Here is a 16,814-nt window from a genome sequence, read left to right on the forward strand (position 1 = left end):
AATGAAGTTTTGATGATTTAGAATATGAAGCTAGCGAGAAAAAAATGGCAGAGTTTATTATTGTATTTTCCAGCACTTTCAAAGTCACACAGTGGTGTGACAGAAGCAGTGCACTTCAGTTATTCTCTCCCTTGAAGGTTTTATTTTGAGATTCATCTCATTGCATTGTTTGTGACTGCGTCACTTCCATATTCACATAGGCTCCCTGCATCTGTCAGAATGTGCAGCTGCTGACCCTGAACATCCCAAATCTCCATATTTATACTGTCCGGTTAAGTGCATTCGCTTGAACTATAACACTGCATTAATGGTGTCTTTCCCTTAAGAGCACAGCACATAAATCAGATCTGTCAACACACAGTGCATTATACTGTATACCTGTTTGTATAGGTTAGGTTTCATTTAATATTGTTGCACGATAAACACAACAAATTTTGCATCCTTGCTTTTACCCTGGTTGCACAAAGCAGGCTGTTTTTATTTTCATTAATTCAAATTTAGTTCTAAAGTATCTTACTGCATCTCATTGAGGCTAATCATGGGCTAATGATGCTCTGTACAAAAAATATTGCCTGTCTACATCTGTATTCATCAGGAGACCCACTGTGGGGTCAGCCTTTCGATATAGGTTGTCTTTATGCAAATGTGAGCATCCTTTTACTCACATACATTTTTATTACCCTGGAATGTACATTGACTAAGCCTATTTATTCAAAGAGAAAAACACTACATATGTTATTTATTTTCAGCCAAGGTACTTTGTGTTCTGAAAGCATGATAGTAATAGCTATAGATCTTCTCATGCTAAAGTGAGCTACCTTAATTATCATATATGTTACTTCACACTAACAAATTGAGAAAACACGTTTATTTAAAAGAGATCAACTATAAGTTGATGTATCAAAAACTAAAAGTCCAGTTTTTATTTCACTCTAAAAAAGGAAACATGTTTTAACTAACTAGCTAGGCTACAAGGATGTTTACGCTACTGTCTTTCTTCAAGCAAGATAGTTAATGTTATAGATTATCTTTCTGCTATTGTGAGCAGCCTTTTAGTCACATGTTTTTCACCTGGAACATACACACATGTTTACACCTCAGAAATAATGTAAAATGTCAAAGATAATCAGCTGAAGTAGTTTGTGTCGTTTTTTAAGCTAAATAGTAACCTTATTGGGATGAATCTTATTAAGCAGCCATTCTTCACACACATACATTTGAATTAACCGTAAACGACAATGATGTCTATAAACCTAGAAATTAAAGTTTTCAAGCTGTCTTGCCTCATTATGTTTTATTTATTTCCAAACTCTAAAGTTAGCGTACTAGCTAGATGTTTAGTTTGTCTTTCAACCTGTCAGTATTTGGTATAAAATGTATTTTTCCTAAAATGAGCCTTATATTCACATTCAACCAACACTTACAGATGTATAGGCTATTAGGTATATGATAAAAACACTGCACATTTTTAAAAGGTAAGGAATATGTATTCCCTTATTAGCTAAGCTGCCGTATGTTTAGGTAGCTTGTTCCTTTTTATGCATGGTATAGATCTGTATAATGCTAACCTAAGAAACCTTTATTCACATACACTTAAGTTTAACCGTAAAGCAGCAGACATATTTATGAACCTACAAAATATGGTATTTGTTCAAATGTAAATAAAATAAAAGTATCAACATTCATGTTGCTTCACTTTTTTAACTGTATGTAAACAAAAATGTTCAAGCTAACATGTTACATTTCAAATTTCAACTTTTTCAATTATGCAAGGTTTTTCACTATCTGTGATAGCCTCCTAAAAGTCAACAAGGGATATATTGTCTCCTAGCAACAATTAAATGTTCTGACAGGACAACATCTCTGTCTTTGAGTAAGTGCATAAAGGCTCTACTTTACCATGCTCCTTTTAAAATCCATTTAGTGTCTTAAGTAACAACAAAGCAGCATGGTTAGAGTAGTTTTTCTCTGTGACTTTCTGTCTTGAGTCTGACATGATGTTCTATGCAAGAGCCCCAGATAAACACTCTTTTATCTCTCTGCCTCCCTCTCTCCCATGTCGCATCCACACAGAAAACCAAGATAGCGGTAAACACTCATGATTAATGATCTCAGCATGTGCTCTATGTGTGTGTGTGTGTGTATGTGTGAAAGTGTGTGTGTTTCTGTCTGATGTGTATGTGTGTAATGTGTGTGTGTGTGATGTGTGTGTGTGCATCTATGTGAACAGCTCCATATATATCTAGTGCTGGAGAAGCAAATTTAAATAGAGCAACATAAAAGGAGAGAGAAAAAGTATTTGGAGTCGCTCTGTCCTCGCTTCACCTCCATTAAAATGTCAGCAGAACAGAAGTTAACCTGTAACATCAAACAATGAACAGCGAGGCTTATTTAATAATCAACAGACATCTCCCCATGCCAAATATGATCTAAAGAGAAGCAAGTAGAACTTACTATTAATGCCACATCCCTGTTACTTTTTCCTTTGATAGAAAGATCTTACACAAAGAGTCACCCTAACATGTTTCACCCTGAATGCCCTGCTTAAACCTCAGCTGCCCACGGTGATTATGTGTACAGACAGATAATGAGATTTAAAAAGAAAGAGAGAAAAAGTTAGAGAAACCATACACCTCCGCTTTCAGTTAAAAACAGTATGTCTGCCTTCCCTTTTGCCGTTCTTTTTGTATCTCACTGTAACTCTCTGTTACTCATTATAACTATTTTACAATTTGCATATTTCATGTGTGTCATAATAAAATGTCGTAATAGTGTTGATCTACAAGGTAACCAGCAACAAGAACACTCAAATAAATGTGACATAAAAGTACACTTTGTGTCAACTACATCTGACCGCTTCATGTTTGATATGGATTTTTTTTTTGTAGTGATGATGGTTTCAAAACCTACAGGCTGAGTGCTAATATATTCTCCTCAGAGCAAAGAAGACACAGTGTCCCTCAAACAATTTTTCAACAATTTTCCCACAATTTTCCCCAATGTTCAAATCCCTCATTTTGATGAAATAACACAATTTTAATGTGCTAACGCTGATGCATGACACTGAGATGTCAAAGGATTTGAGATGTACTGCATGGTGCCACATTCACCATCTGCCCCGTGTGACAGAGCATCTGGGCCTGAGTGGGACGCTTTCTGAACTTGTTACTGATGTCATTACTCCTCTAAGGGTTACAGATTCACTTTTCAATAGTGTTGAAATGTTACTTTCCCATATAAACTAGATTAAGCTCTTAAGCTGTTACACTTTTTGTTTCTAGATATTTATTATTTATGGTGGAAAGTTTCAATAACAATTCACTTTTTAGTCTGTTTTTTAAAAAGTTGCAGTTGAATCCTGCATTTCCCCTCAAATCCATCTTTTAAAACTTGTAACAAAGCCATTCTTCAGATCAGATATAATCAGTACAGTTAATCCACATCTTCTAAAAAATAATGCATAATAATCTTTATTTATCAAAACTTTCTTTTCTTTTTCTTTTTTTTACCATCCAGACATTATGCAGAGCTTTTGATCTTTTCAGTTTTGTCTGAGGAAAATCCAATCCACTGTTGCAGTACTGATCTGGACTGGAAATATGGGCAATATTAGCAGAGCACCAGTAAGCAGATCCTTTTTTTAAAGCTGCTGACATCAACACACCTTCTTGAATTGCGTTGTGACTCTTAGGCTCAGTCAGATTAGACACGGCTGTAAAGAAGAGACAACGTAGTTGTAGCCGGAAACGAGCGCGAACAGCGCTCAAGCAAAGCACACCCCGGCAGGGGCAGCGTACCTCTGGATGACTTCTGCTGAATCCTGCTCCCTCTCTCTCCTCTTTCTCTGCACAAATCCCCGGAAAGCCCTGCCAGGATGTGGCACAGTATTAAAGGGATGAGAGAGAGGGAGAATGCTGGAAGAGCAAGGGGTGGATAGTGTGGGGAGGCTGATGCCAGGGCGTTTAGCTGCAGGGTTTATTTGGCTGTGAAAGGAAGGCTGTTGTAGGGAGGCAGCAGCTAGCTTTGAATATAAAGACCTGATATCAAATCACATCCTCAGCTTAAAGCGTATTTCCTTTTCATAGCTGCAACAAATGTGTCTGCATGTGAATTAAGCCCTCTGCCAATATCGACAATGATCTTGTGACCTCATATGTCTTATGAGGTGTCAGCATGAGATATAATTCCTTAACGAGTGGTTTGTTTTGGGGGAATTCTGCCATTTTTGTCATTCACGGAAAGAGTTAAAGACTATTTTCTTTCAAATTTATCAACAGTTTAAAGATATTGTGAGATTTTGTTTTTATGTTTTCCTCATTTAGCTCCTGGACGTAATTGGCTTCAAGTAGCAACTCCAATTAAAGTGCACATTCTGAAGCGTCAGTGCGATGCTGATTTTTCATGTGTTAAAGTGTTTTGTGTTGAAGCTGCACTGTGCCACTGTACTAATGAATAAGACAGTAAAGTTGTTGTAGGCTTACATGCCTCTTAATTTGGTTGTCTTGAAACTTTTAAAAATGCTCTGGCTCACAAAGAAGAGTGATACCAATGTGCTCAGTTTGGACTTTTATGTGTCAAAGTACAAACATAGTGTGAAATGCATCACTGTCAATGTGTGATTTTGCTTTCAACAGCCTTAATTGTCCTTAAACAGGAAAGATGCCATCTTGCAATCCTGTGAAACTGATGAACATTTGTCAATAGCAAATACAAAGCCAGAGATAAAGCATCTCCAACAAAGCTTAACATAATTGAGTTTGTGTGTGCAATTCGTAAGTTGTGGAAAGTGGCTTGTCAAATTTCCCCCTAAAACAAAAAGTAATTTTAAAGGGTAAGGCTGCTATATTTTGTAATTTTCTTGTTGTCAACAAATCCCATAAAAGCGTTGCTAACTTATCCATGTCAATGAGTCCCGTCTTCCCGTCCAGTCTGATGCACTTAGCCTTAAGCCCGTAGTAAAAACTTTGTGTTGTCACCATATATGTTCAAAAGCAGTGACAAGCTTTGTGAACAAGGTAAACGTTTAAATACATGTTACCATCATCTTTTTGCTGCTCTCCTGACAATGACTTCCTAAAAGCATTGTTCAGCAGGAGTACAACCATGGACCTAAGACCTCCAAAAGGTCTGTAAAACAAACAGTCGACCTAAAACTCTGTAAATATCACCCTTTGTACTGTAATTCCTTTTTTTTTTTTTTTTTTACTGATGATGATGTGCAAGCTGACATAGCTATTAAAGTGCACTGGCAACATTTGGAGCCCATTATCAATTCCTTTTTAATAAAAACCCATGGTATAGCCTTGTAAACATATGGCTGAGGGCTTGTTATCCAGTTAGAAACAAAAACAGTCATTGGGCTTTGGCTACACTGTACATTTCAGTAGGATGAACTCATCACTTTATTGGTTTTGGCCTTTTCATGGGATTTGTTGATGAAACAAAAATATATCCTTCCACTAGTTTTATTCTTTTAACTACTGTAAGAGCTCTACATTTGATTTAAGCTAGCAGCTAGGTGTTAGCATGTGTCAACTTGTAAATAACTAGAAAGTATTGCAACAGCTTTGGTTAGTCAGGTTTAGTTAGTGAAGGTGTGGTGAGAGCTGGGGTTGTGCAGTATGAAATGTAAAGGCTGGGCTCAGTTTAAAGATGAGAACGTTTTTGCTAAACCTTCTTCTCAGCTAGCCTACAGGGATCCTTTGGGCTAACCTGCTGTTAGTACGAATTTTCATGAAATTCATTAATCTTGTAACTTCGTGAAATGTATTAATCAAGTCTGCCTACCACCTGTTAACACTCCTACTTTTAGGTGTCTGAAGCTGTAACCTTATATGAGTGAAGCACCTAAGTAGTAGCAGGTCTATGTTTGGATAGGAGCCAAGCATATGTTGTCAGCAACTGTTTGCTAGACAGAGAGTCTACAGTTGTTACGTATACAAATCAGTGTCATGTCATCTTTATTGTTTTATGGTGATGTAGCCAAATGGAAAGGAAGTTGTGGGTTGCACCTTTTTGACAGAATATAAGCAGCACTATGAACACTGTTACTTTGTCAGCACTTTGTCAGTCAAGTGATTTGGAAGCGTGCTTGTTTGATGAAGTTGTCTGACCTCGGCCGATTAAACGGTGTTATAATCTCCAGTCTGTTTCACGATTTCTTCATTGGATTTATACAAACAGAAATAACCCCCACCTAACACCTGCTATTTATCTAACCAGGTTTTGTGTGACTTAATTAGTTAGGTGAAAAGGGGCTTCTTTTGACTACAACTGGTTCAACAGTTTGAGATCAAATATAAGCGCTGATTTTTGTTCAAATTGTCACTGTCAGTTCCAAACACGTGTAATGATCGGTCAGCACAGATTCTGTTCTGGCGAAGACTGTGGCGCAGGATTAATGTACTAACATGACTGCCACAAAGAACTTGAACTGCCAGACTCTATCTGTTGCTGTGGTCTCATTTGTGTGTGTGCCAAACTGACAGAGCTGCTGGGTGGATGTTAGCTAACAGGGTTGAGGTCAGCCAACAAAAAGGCGGACATTTTTCTGACCTGTGCTTGGCAAGCATACTCAGCTGCAGTGGATTACACTGGACTTTATCTCTGCTGTTGCTTGAAAGTCCTCTAACTCAATTCATTCCCCTTTGACTGCTTTTACATGAATTAAAGACATTATTCGTCCTGAATAGGTTTCTTTTTTGCCAGATAATCCTTAAATGTAAATAAGATGATGACTGATGATTCTTAGTGTTTAGATGTGTGCTGTCTTTGTTAGTAAGGCCAGAATTATCCAAAGAAATGGACAATCCCACCAGAGGCCTGACCCGGCCCAAGAATGAAGGTTAAATGGTGGACGTCAGAGTTAAGGAGGAGGAACTAGGAACAAGGAGTAGCCAGCTAATAAAAATAGCAAGCAGGAAGGGAAGTATACTTACGAAATCCTGAGTGTCCAATGTTGAATTAGCACAAATGAAGAGAGGAGAGAGGGAGAAAAAAACAGGTGAGGACTCAGTGAAAACCGCCACAAAAAAACAGCGGAAAAACTGGCATAGGTGAAATGAACAGACAAAAAAGAGTGTGCCATTGTTGACCTCCACGAGTAAAAAGTAAACTCGCAATTCAAAATGATTGCTACAAGTTTGTGATTATTTAAGGGACCAAATGATGAGTCTGACTTTGTGTTCTGAACATGTTCTTAACACAAATCTAATGAGGACAAGATGTCAAAGGCTTCAAGAAACTGCCAAGGAAACACTGACAGAGAAGCGTCGAGAGATTTTACATTTTGATATGAAGAGGTTGTCATATCTTATAAGGCTGCAGGACACTTGAAGACACAATGTAGGCTTGCTATCATGCTCACACATATGCGTCAAAGTCTTAGGCTTCTTTACCTTGATTTGTTATACACAAGAGTTACATTGGAGTCTGTCAGAATGCCGGGTCAAAAATTCCTTGCAGATTTTTAAAGCCTAGCTCAACAATTTACAACCTTATTTAAATAGCTTGTTGGCAGAAAATAACTGAGAATTGGATAATGGGTTTCTGTTGAGCAACAGTAAAATTGTTAAATAGACATTGAAAAGCGCCAACAAGTTCAAATAATCTAACTTGGACAAAAATAAAAGATTGACAAAATGTTCACTATGATGGATTGTTCACCTTGAGCAAGCTTCAAAGGTCTGCTAGCTGAGTTTATAGCTTACTGAAATGAAAATCAATGGCCGCTTGGGGGATAGGAAATCAATCTTTAAACATATAGCATGCTTTGGACAAATGTTTGTGGTGATGGTATGTATGCAATTTGTAGTTAATGACATAAAGCACCTCAGTACTGTATGTTTAAGCACACTGGACATTTCAGACAGAACATCCACCATAAATATGACATATCACATGCACGGTTCATGTGTGATTGAAGACTCAACACTCACGCCTGCATGGTCGTTGTGGCAGTTTGAAAGCTGAACATGTTTTCCTTGGGGAACCAGTTAGTGTCCTCTGCAATAAGAGAGAAGGATAATGATTTCAAGGTTAAGTGGGAAAAAAAATTGAAGAAATATCTTTGTATATATAAAAGCAAAACTAACGGTAATAAATATATTGGAAATATGAAAGCACAAATCAGCGACAGCAACTTCACAGTCCACAACTCCACAAATGGAGAGAGGGAGAAACACAGAAGGAGACAGCAGAGGAGTGACACGGGGAGACGAAGAGGTAGAAATACAGACCACCATGTCACATCCAACATCAAACCCTCACCCCACCAGACCTGAGAAGAAATAGATTTGAAATTGTGTTGAAACAGTAGCTTTCTGTAACTTAAACCAAACGGCTGTTTCAATAGATTTCATGTAAACCTACATCTAACCTTGGACCGGTTAATACTACTGTTTGTACTGTTAAATGACTTAATATTAACCTTTATAATAACCTAAAATAAACATTTAAGTTGAGTTATTTCATAAAAAAGTATCTCACTAAAGGGTGTGTGATTTATAGCCTTTTGTCAATGAAGTTATCCTATAGAGGCTCAAAAATACAACCAGTCCTCATATCTAATTTAACTGTCACACAAACTACACTTTCAACCATATTCAAAAAAAGCAAGCAGCCATTGTCTGATGTCATACTCAGGTATAGAAGCTGAATTGCTCTTTTGATGTTGATGTCAAACTACTGGCATACTGTGTTTCATGTAGCAAGTTGTATACATTTATGGTGTTTGACAATCATTATCATTCATTATCTCTCAATTGTTCTGCAATTAAAAAAAACCCAAAATAAACAGAGAAAATCAAGCCCTAAACCAAGCATATAATAACATATTTGATAGCCCATTAGCTACTGTTAGAGCACAGCTAATGTCATTGATCAACCAAAGCTTTTCCCTTATTATGTTTTCATTGTTTTTTTCTTGAAATTAATCAAATACTATTTCATCTCTGGTCAGATACCAAACACCGCCAATTCCAGCCACAGGGCTCGTCATGAACAAACCCTCCCGTACGTGTTTGGACCTCAGCGCATCTCCCTTTCTCTGTGTCCTCCGCCCTCTCACCTCTCTCCAGCCCAGTCATCCGGTCCACACTCCACATCCGTTCTAGGCGTCGGTGCTGCTTGCCTGCCTCTCGGGACGTGCTCTCTAGATCCAAGGAGCCCTGGCTCCTCGAGGGGGCGCCACCGCATGAGTCACAGGCCAGCCCGCTGCACTCAGCCTCTCCTTTTCCACCTTCACCCCAGCTGCGGATGTTGTGGGCGCTGACAGAGGTCTGCAGCGGTGGTTGAGACAGGTGATGGTGGTGATGGTGTGATACATGATGGTGGGATCCAGAAATATTTAAAGATTGCTGCTGCTGTTGGTTGCTACTGCTGCTTCCACTTGCCCCTCCACTGCTAGAGGGGGTGTTGGTGCCCAATATGCCGCCGTGATGGTGGTGGTTCCCATGGTGGTTGCCATGATGATGACTCCCACTGCTGCTGCTGGTGCCACGGCCACTGCTGGCATGGTGGTGCTGGGTTGGCGATGATGAGGTGGAAGAAGGGGAAGTGGAGGGCTGGACCAAGCCACCTTTGGATCCCAGCCTGCCACTCCCCGACTTCTCCTTTAGGACGTCCAGTTCTAGGCTCTCCTTGCTGCCCCGGTTGCTGCTCATTAGCATACCACGCTGGGTGGTGATGGTGTAGACACGGGCCGGCTGCAGGGTGCACTCAACACTCTTTTGCTGGTCCTCCTCGGCTGAGAAGCTGCGCTCGAGGGAAAGACGTGCTGGCTTGGTTGAGATGGTGATGGAAGGGGGAGGTGCCTGGAGTAAGCCCAGCGGGGGCTTCACCGGGCTTGGCTCGTTGTTGTTCTCACAGCCCTTGGTGTTGTTAGAGGTAGGATGGAGGTGGTTGTTGTTTGGGCCAATCTTGTCACTTGGTGACTCCGGGTCGGGACCCACCAACGTTTCGCACAGAAGATGGGCTAGTATGACAGCAAAAAGACAAATGTTAGTGTTAAACACGGAGACCAGGATGCTAAAGAGAAAGAACAAACGGGGAAGAGTAAAGCTGAGAATGAAACAGATTGGCCTAATAATAGTCTTTCTTTGGTTATTAGCTGTTATACACTAATGATCGCTGTGTGGCATTTCAGCAGAGGATGAGGTGAAGCAGGTGTAGGGAGGCTTAAGGACCACAAATGAATTAGCAGAGCAGGATAGAGGGATGGACTGAGACGCTGACCTGATCCGTTTCTGTTTTCAGGGTGTGTGTGGGACAGGTACTCTCCAAATGCTCTCGCTGCTCTGTAGGAACATACACACACACACACACACATGAAACACATAAAGACATTAATTCATGGTTGGACAGGAGGAGGTGAGGGAGGGAGGAGAGAAAATGGAAGGGGAGAGAAAAGAGCAGGGCAAGGGAATTGTAAATTATAGAGCTAATTGCCGTCTTTGTGGGCTTGTGCCACCCACAGATTAAGATGCAGCTGTTTTATCTCCGCACTTCAGGCAGCCTCAGACTCAAAGAGGGGCTGAGTATGAGACAGCCAGAGGAGATAGAGGGTAGGAATGCTTTGACTTAATCTCTTAAAATGACCTCCGTTTTTGTTGGTAGACGTCATTGCAGCTGTAAGAACACGAGTGTGTTTGTCTTCTTTGTTTCATACACACAGATAATCTTTATATGGAAATACCAAAGACTGCATTAATAACAGACGTAACTTCATTGACATCACCCATTGGTTTGTCATCTGCCTGTCTAATGTCTCAAGTATGTAGAAGTAGTCTCTTAGCCATTGCCATGTTGGTTTTCTGGAGACAGAAGTGACCATTTGGATTTGAGCTTTGCCAAAGCTAAACAGTTAATAAACTTGTGGCTTATTTACTAGTTAGTGCGTGAACTAGTAAACTGTTGTGTTTCCCATAGAATTAGATACTTTTGCAATAGATACTAAAAAGAGATGTTCAAACTAAAGAACCTAAGAGATAAAGGTCATGGAACGTTGTAAACTTGCAGCCACCTCCTTGAGAGAGCAGCAGCTAAACGACACAAAATGCTCATGTTCTCATTGCTACAGCCTGCTGTCTTCCTTAGTGGGAAAAGCCAACAACAAGTCAACAACCTAACTTCTATGCACTGGCTGCCACAAAAAAAATCATTGAATGAGAAATACCAACAAGCTCACAAACCAGGTGGTAAGTGCAATCACTGATACCTTATCAGTTCATCAGTGCTAACGTGTGAATAATATCATGACAGATTTCACTCAAAATCTTGATCACACACTAATGTAAAATGTCTGTTAGTAATATCATACGTAGAACAAGCACATTATATGTCCAATATTTGCATGAGAAAATACCAAAACTCAGCAGAAACAGCAGTCACCTGTCAGCATCTTGGCAATATGACCTGTTGCCCTAGGCCAACATGCCCCATTGCATGCATAATTTAAAGCCTAGAACGCACAGTATGTAAATTCTGCCACCAGGGGTTCTCAAACAAAACAGTAACAAAAGATGGCCTTGAGGCTGGCGGGGAATCATGGGAGTGATTCTCTCTACTACTCCAACCCCACTCCGGATGTAAACAAACTCCGAGTTGACCTTAGTCAAAATGCACAGGCGAAACAGACCTGAGGGAGAGGATATGTTTAACCATGAGCTAATGTATCCAAGTATAATTTACATGATGTTTTTAATGCACCAACAGCAACATTAAGGCAGCTTTCAGTAGCAGTTCCTGCTTCCTTCTGTAGCTGTTGGTGAGCAGGTTAGTTATAGAAGAAAATATAGAAAGGATTTCAACCTTTGTACAGTTGTCTTGAATAGAGAAATTAGGAAAAGAAACTAAACCATTCTTTAACAGGCTGTAGACACATTTAATTATGTTATAAAAGTGGGACTTTTTAATGGAGGTCACTTTATATTGGCATTGGCTTAATTTCTCAGTCCCAGAGGTTGCAGCTAGGGATGTACAGCATAGTGTATGTTTGGTTCAAGAAATATTATTGACCTTGAATGCAACTCAAGTACATTGCATGGAGATGTGAAACAGATGTTGATGGTAGCTCCATAACCATTGTGCTTAAGTGTTTATCTCCCTTTTGTCTTTTTTCTTTTATACTGTCAAAGACAGATGGATCGTCTCCAGAGACCCATTCAGCCACATATAATATCACAAAGGGCATCAAGTACTAATAAAATAGCCCTGGGTCCTGTAGTTCAATGGCACTGACCTCCTTATGTTCCTCTTAGAGTAGAAAATGACCAAAGAGAAGATTTAAAGATGTGCCTACAATGTTTGTCTCACTAATGAAAATGAGAGTAAATACTCCACACTAACAACCATTAAGTTTAATGATTATAATTAAAGTAGAGTCATCGCCTTTCAACTGAAAGGTTGAGGGTTCAATCCCCAGCTGGGCAACATGTTCGATGTGTTCTTGGGCAACACACTTATACCCTGCATTGCTCCTGCTGCTTTGGTGGCGGAGTATGACTGGATTGGTGTTGTACTTACTCTCTGATGTACATCACTTTGGATAAACCTTTTGGATTACTGTCAAGGCAATATAAGGACCTATTTCCTTTTTTGTGAGACCTAATTGTTTGACTCTGCTACTGCTCATTTACTACTTTTCATAGGAATAACAGCAGCTTGGATTTGTTATCAAAAGATTATTGGTCCAAACTTCACCTTTGCAGGAGAAATAACACCAGCAGCAAAGCTTTTTACTCGAAATGCGTCAACGTTATGTTTTGGGTTGGTGTATATTCTAAAATAACCCTAACCCATTGGTTGCATTGTTTACTCAGTATATTAATTAGAAAGTTTAAACACTTTGGTTTTGATGGGTTTACTTAAAATAAATTCCATACTACAGTCAGACTATTAGATCAGCTGAGTCAGCATACTTGTTTTCTTTTTCTAAAGTGTGAAAAGCATTATGAATAATTTGATTGTGTTTTTATTGATGTGATCATGATAAATACTCTGATGTGTTCACAAAATTGTCCATATTAGCTTCAACAGCGAGTGTCAGAGGTGATGGCTGGCGTAACACACACACACACACACACACACACACACACACACACACACACACACTCACACACACACAAACACACACACGTACACAGTCAGTGCACGCATCCTCTCTGACTTTCTGACAGCTCTGTCAACATTAAAGCATGTCCATTATAGAAGGCAAACACACACACCCACACACACACACACACACACACACACACACACACACACACACACACACACACGCACAAACAAACCCTTCAACTCTGTGTATTTTGTATGTGACCGGCTGCCTTAAGTTTTTAGAGAGAGGACCTCATCATTGGAGAAAATTAAATATGTAAGGCCTTTTTACATTGCTTGTTCAAAGTGGGACTTTCATTTGTTGGCATTGCAAATGCACAAAGGCATAATGGTGGGGCAAAGTCATTTGGTCACAGAGCCACATGTAGTAACAGAGGCTTTACAGAGGTCAAACGACCCCACTGTAAAACATGGCAATGACTGTAGAGAATCTTTGACCTTGTTGTACAAAAACGCTGCCATTTACGCCATGACGTTATTTGGAGCCAAAGTTGCACAGTTTAGACCTGGCTGCATTGCCCCTTCCACTGATCAAGACACACATCAAACCTACCGAAAAAATGGCAAAGATCGCATTAGCATTGGTTCAGTCCACAGTAGAACAGAAGAGAATCTGCACTCTGCTAATTCACACAGCACTTCAGGAGTCATATTTGAGCTGAGCCATCAATCACCGCACTGTACACCTTTATGTAGCATCAACTAATTAGCATAACTAATTAAAAAATTACTTCTCAAAATAAGGACGGCTTGAACATAAATCAGCGTAATAAAGACTTTCACGGCGGAAAAAAAAGTTGTGAGTTTGATTTTATAGTTTCACCTGAAGTGGAGTAATATGAATGGTTAGAAGTCTCAGTGCAGTTTGACTCGATATTGGCACTAGCAGATTGTGACCTGTCTGATCAAATTAAATGGTTTAAAGTCATTTTGTATGATATTTGAATAATATATTAAGGGCAAATCAGGAGAAACGGCAAGAAAAGAACACATCAAAATGCATGTGTGTGCTTGTTTGTGTGCATGATGCAATGTAACAAGTCTTATTAACAACATATTGTAATACAATGCAGTGTACATGCTAATCAGCAGGTGTCTCTCTGATGCTCTGAGATGTTTTCAATTTGTCCTCATGCTTTATTATTCAACAGGCCTGGGCCTTCTGATTAGAATCAGCTAACAATGGTGCAAGAGGCTTGCATAATCCATTATATATGAGTGGAAACAGAAAGAGAAAAAAGGCCTCTCAATCCATGTATTATACAAACCCTCTCTTTGTGTTCTCTCTTGTAATTGTCTTGGACTGACTATGTGACATGTGAGCACAAAACATTAGGTACACAGGTCAGACATACTGTATAGTCAGGTGAAAAGTAAATGCAAGGGAGGATATGGAGAAGGTGAAGGAGAGGAAGGAGCCTGACAGGCGGATATGAAATTCGTCTCGCATGCTCTCAGACATGTGACAGGGGTTTGGGGGAAAGACACCAGTTAGGGAGGGGAGTTTCTGAGCAGGAGAGATGGGATTACCGCAGAGAGGAAGAGGAGTGTAGAGGGAGAAAATCTGGGCATATTAAAAATGAAAGACGGAGTAGACTTGAGGAAACTGAGCTAGACAAAGAGAGTGCACAGTCAGGACAATGAGGAAGAAAGAGATAAAAGTGACAGCCGACTCAGTTTTATCTGCAGGACAAAATGCATCTTTGAAAATCAACTCATCCCTAAAATCCTTTGTGTCACTTAAAGGGCTCTTGAAGGGCTTTTAACATCCTAAGGGGCTTCTGAAAGTCCGTGAAGACCGCCACTTATTCTATGATCATGGGTCAAAGACGATATATAAAGATGGTTAAGGTGCAAGTTCAATAAGTCAGGCCAGCTCATAATTAAAAATGAGTCACATGAGTAGACTGGCTGTGCAAGAGTGGAATCTTTAACCTTCAATGTGAAAGGGAGATCTGTCCCAAATAAATGAAGTGAATATTTTACAACACTGCAGACCAAACAAGATTTAAATGACAATATGCTTCTGCAAGACCTTTAAAATAACCCAAAAGAAAATGAGTCAATACAAGTTCCATTTAGTTTAAAGCTTTCTATTGTGTCCCATGATCTACCTCAGCAGATGAAGATTGCTAAGCTGCAAAGGTATTGTTGAGAACTCGAAGGACTTTTAGCGAAGCGGCAACCTACGGTCTCGAAAAATGAAGCCAATAGTGCAATATCATGCAGTTTTTCGAGTGTCCGCTTGAGGCTGCCTCCAGGAACACTGGAAGTCACATACACATGACTGGCAAAAAAAAGCAATTTTTACAGCATAAATAAACATGTTTACAGCCTGGTACAAAAATCGAAATAGGTCTGATTAGTTACAGTCATCACTGGCACACACTGAACAGAGGAGGGATTTTTAATTTTTTTTAAGATTTATTTTTGGTCTTTTTGTGCCTTTAATGGAGAGATAGGACAGTGGATAGAGTTGGAAATGAGTGGGGAATGACATGCAGGAAAGGAGCCACAGGCTGGATTTGAACCTGGGATGCACTACAACCAACTTCCACCAGATGCGTGTCTGGTCCGTCTCCGTTCCGGTCCACATACATCGTGTTATCTCGCGCTGTTGACAGTTAGTGGAGAGCACAGCCTGTGGGCGTTGATCATAGGTGTTGATGCAGCCGGTGGGTGTTGACGGATGAGGATGCACGCAGCCGAAACGGACCAGAGCGGACACGCAATGCACACGTGGAAGTTCGGTGTAACCACTGCACCACCAGCACCCCGGGGGAGCAAATTTTTTAAAACGACTCTGTTTTGATTTTGAACAATACGTGTTATCCATAGTTAGGCGCATAGCTGGCATGATTGACAGGTGAGCGCAATGTAGGCCTAATGGTTAATCAAGAGGCTTAAAACCCGCCTCAGCTCCAGCTCTAAGCCTGTCGTTAGGTTGACTGAAAGTTAGGCTGAGACAGGATTTCCAGCTTTGCGGCAACTGCCGATGACCCTCCGGAGCCCCCTGCCGTAACAGATGGCTGACGTCACTCAGGCTTCGTCCATTAATATTTACAGTCTATGCTTTCAGCCCACTTTGGTGTAAAAGCTGCAATTCAAAGTTTCCTTCTGTAAGTTACAAAGAGCAGTTTCCAAGGTCAGTTTTAGTATCGGTTCAAGACATTTTTAGAGAAGCAATTGGTTTCAATGCAATTAACTACTTAATGAACATAATCTTGCAGAGACTTTCTTAAGTGTTCTTGCTGTTATGATGCTTTTATAAGCACATTAATGTGCTGATTGGCAACAGGAGTTGGCAACCACAGCGAGGATTTTTTAATGCCCATATTCTGCCATGTTTTATACCTGTATGGTTTTTATGACAGTGTATTGACCTTAATGTCCTGTGTGCATTTCCTGTTTATAGTCCATATATTTTCCACTTACTGCTTTTAATGCAAGAGATTACCGAATTGTTCAATCCATTTCACATTGTCCTTGTTTTTCTTACATGAAGGTTAGCTTCCTGACAATATTACTCGTGAATGCAATGCTATTACGCTGCCAACTCTGGTGCCCCTGTGTCCTAGAACAATTGTGAGTTTTGGAAACAGCTCCCTTTCTCAACTACCCAACACGTGTCTAAATGAATTGACCTTTGAAAGTGTCCTCCACAAAGGTGCATAGAAGCATTTTCTTTTCATCTGATA

The 16,814-nt window shown here is 40.0% G+C and overlaps 1 protein-coding gene across 1 annotated transcript in view; it reads right to left on the reverse strand.

Moving 5' to 3' along the window:
- The window catches only part of nsmfa (NMDA receptor synaptonuclear signaling and neuronal migration factor a), a 46,381-nt gene that overhangs the window by 20,284 nt on the left and 9,283 nt on the right, over positions 1-16,814 (reverse strand). Inside the window, 3 exon segments of the mRNA XM_065965629.1 lie at positions 7,932-8,004; positions 9,068-9,973; positions 10,234-10,295. Of these exon segments, the coding sequence (XP_065821701.1) occupies positions 7,932-8,004; positions 9,068-9,973; positions 10,234-10,295 (1,041 nt within the window).

This window comes from Labrus bergylta, chromosome 17, assembly GCF_963930695.1.
Source record: "Labrus bergylta chromosome 17, fLabBer1.1, whole genome shotgun sequence".
NCBI classification, from domain to species: Eukaryota; Metazoa; Chordata; class Actinopteri; order Labriformes; family Labridae; genus Labrus; species Labrus bergylta.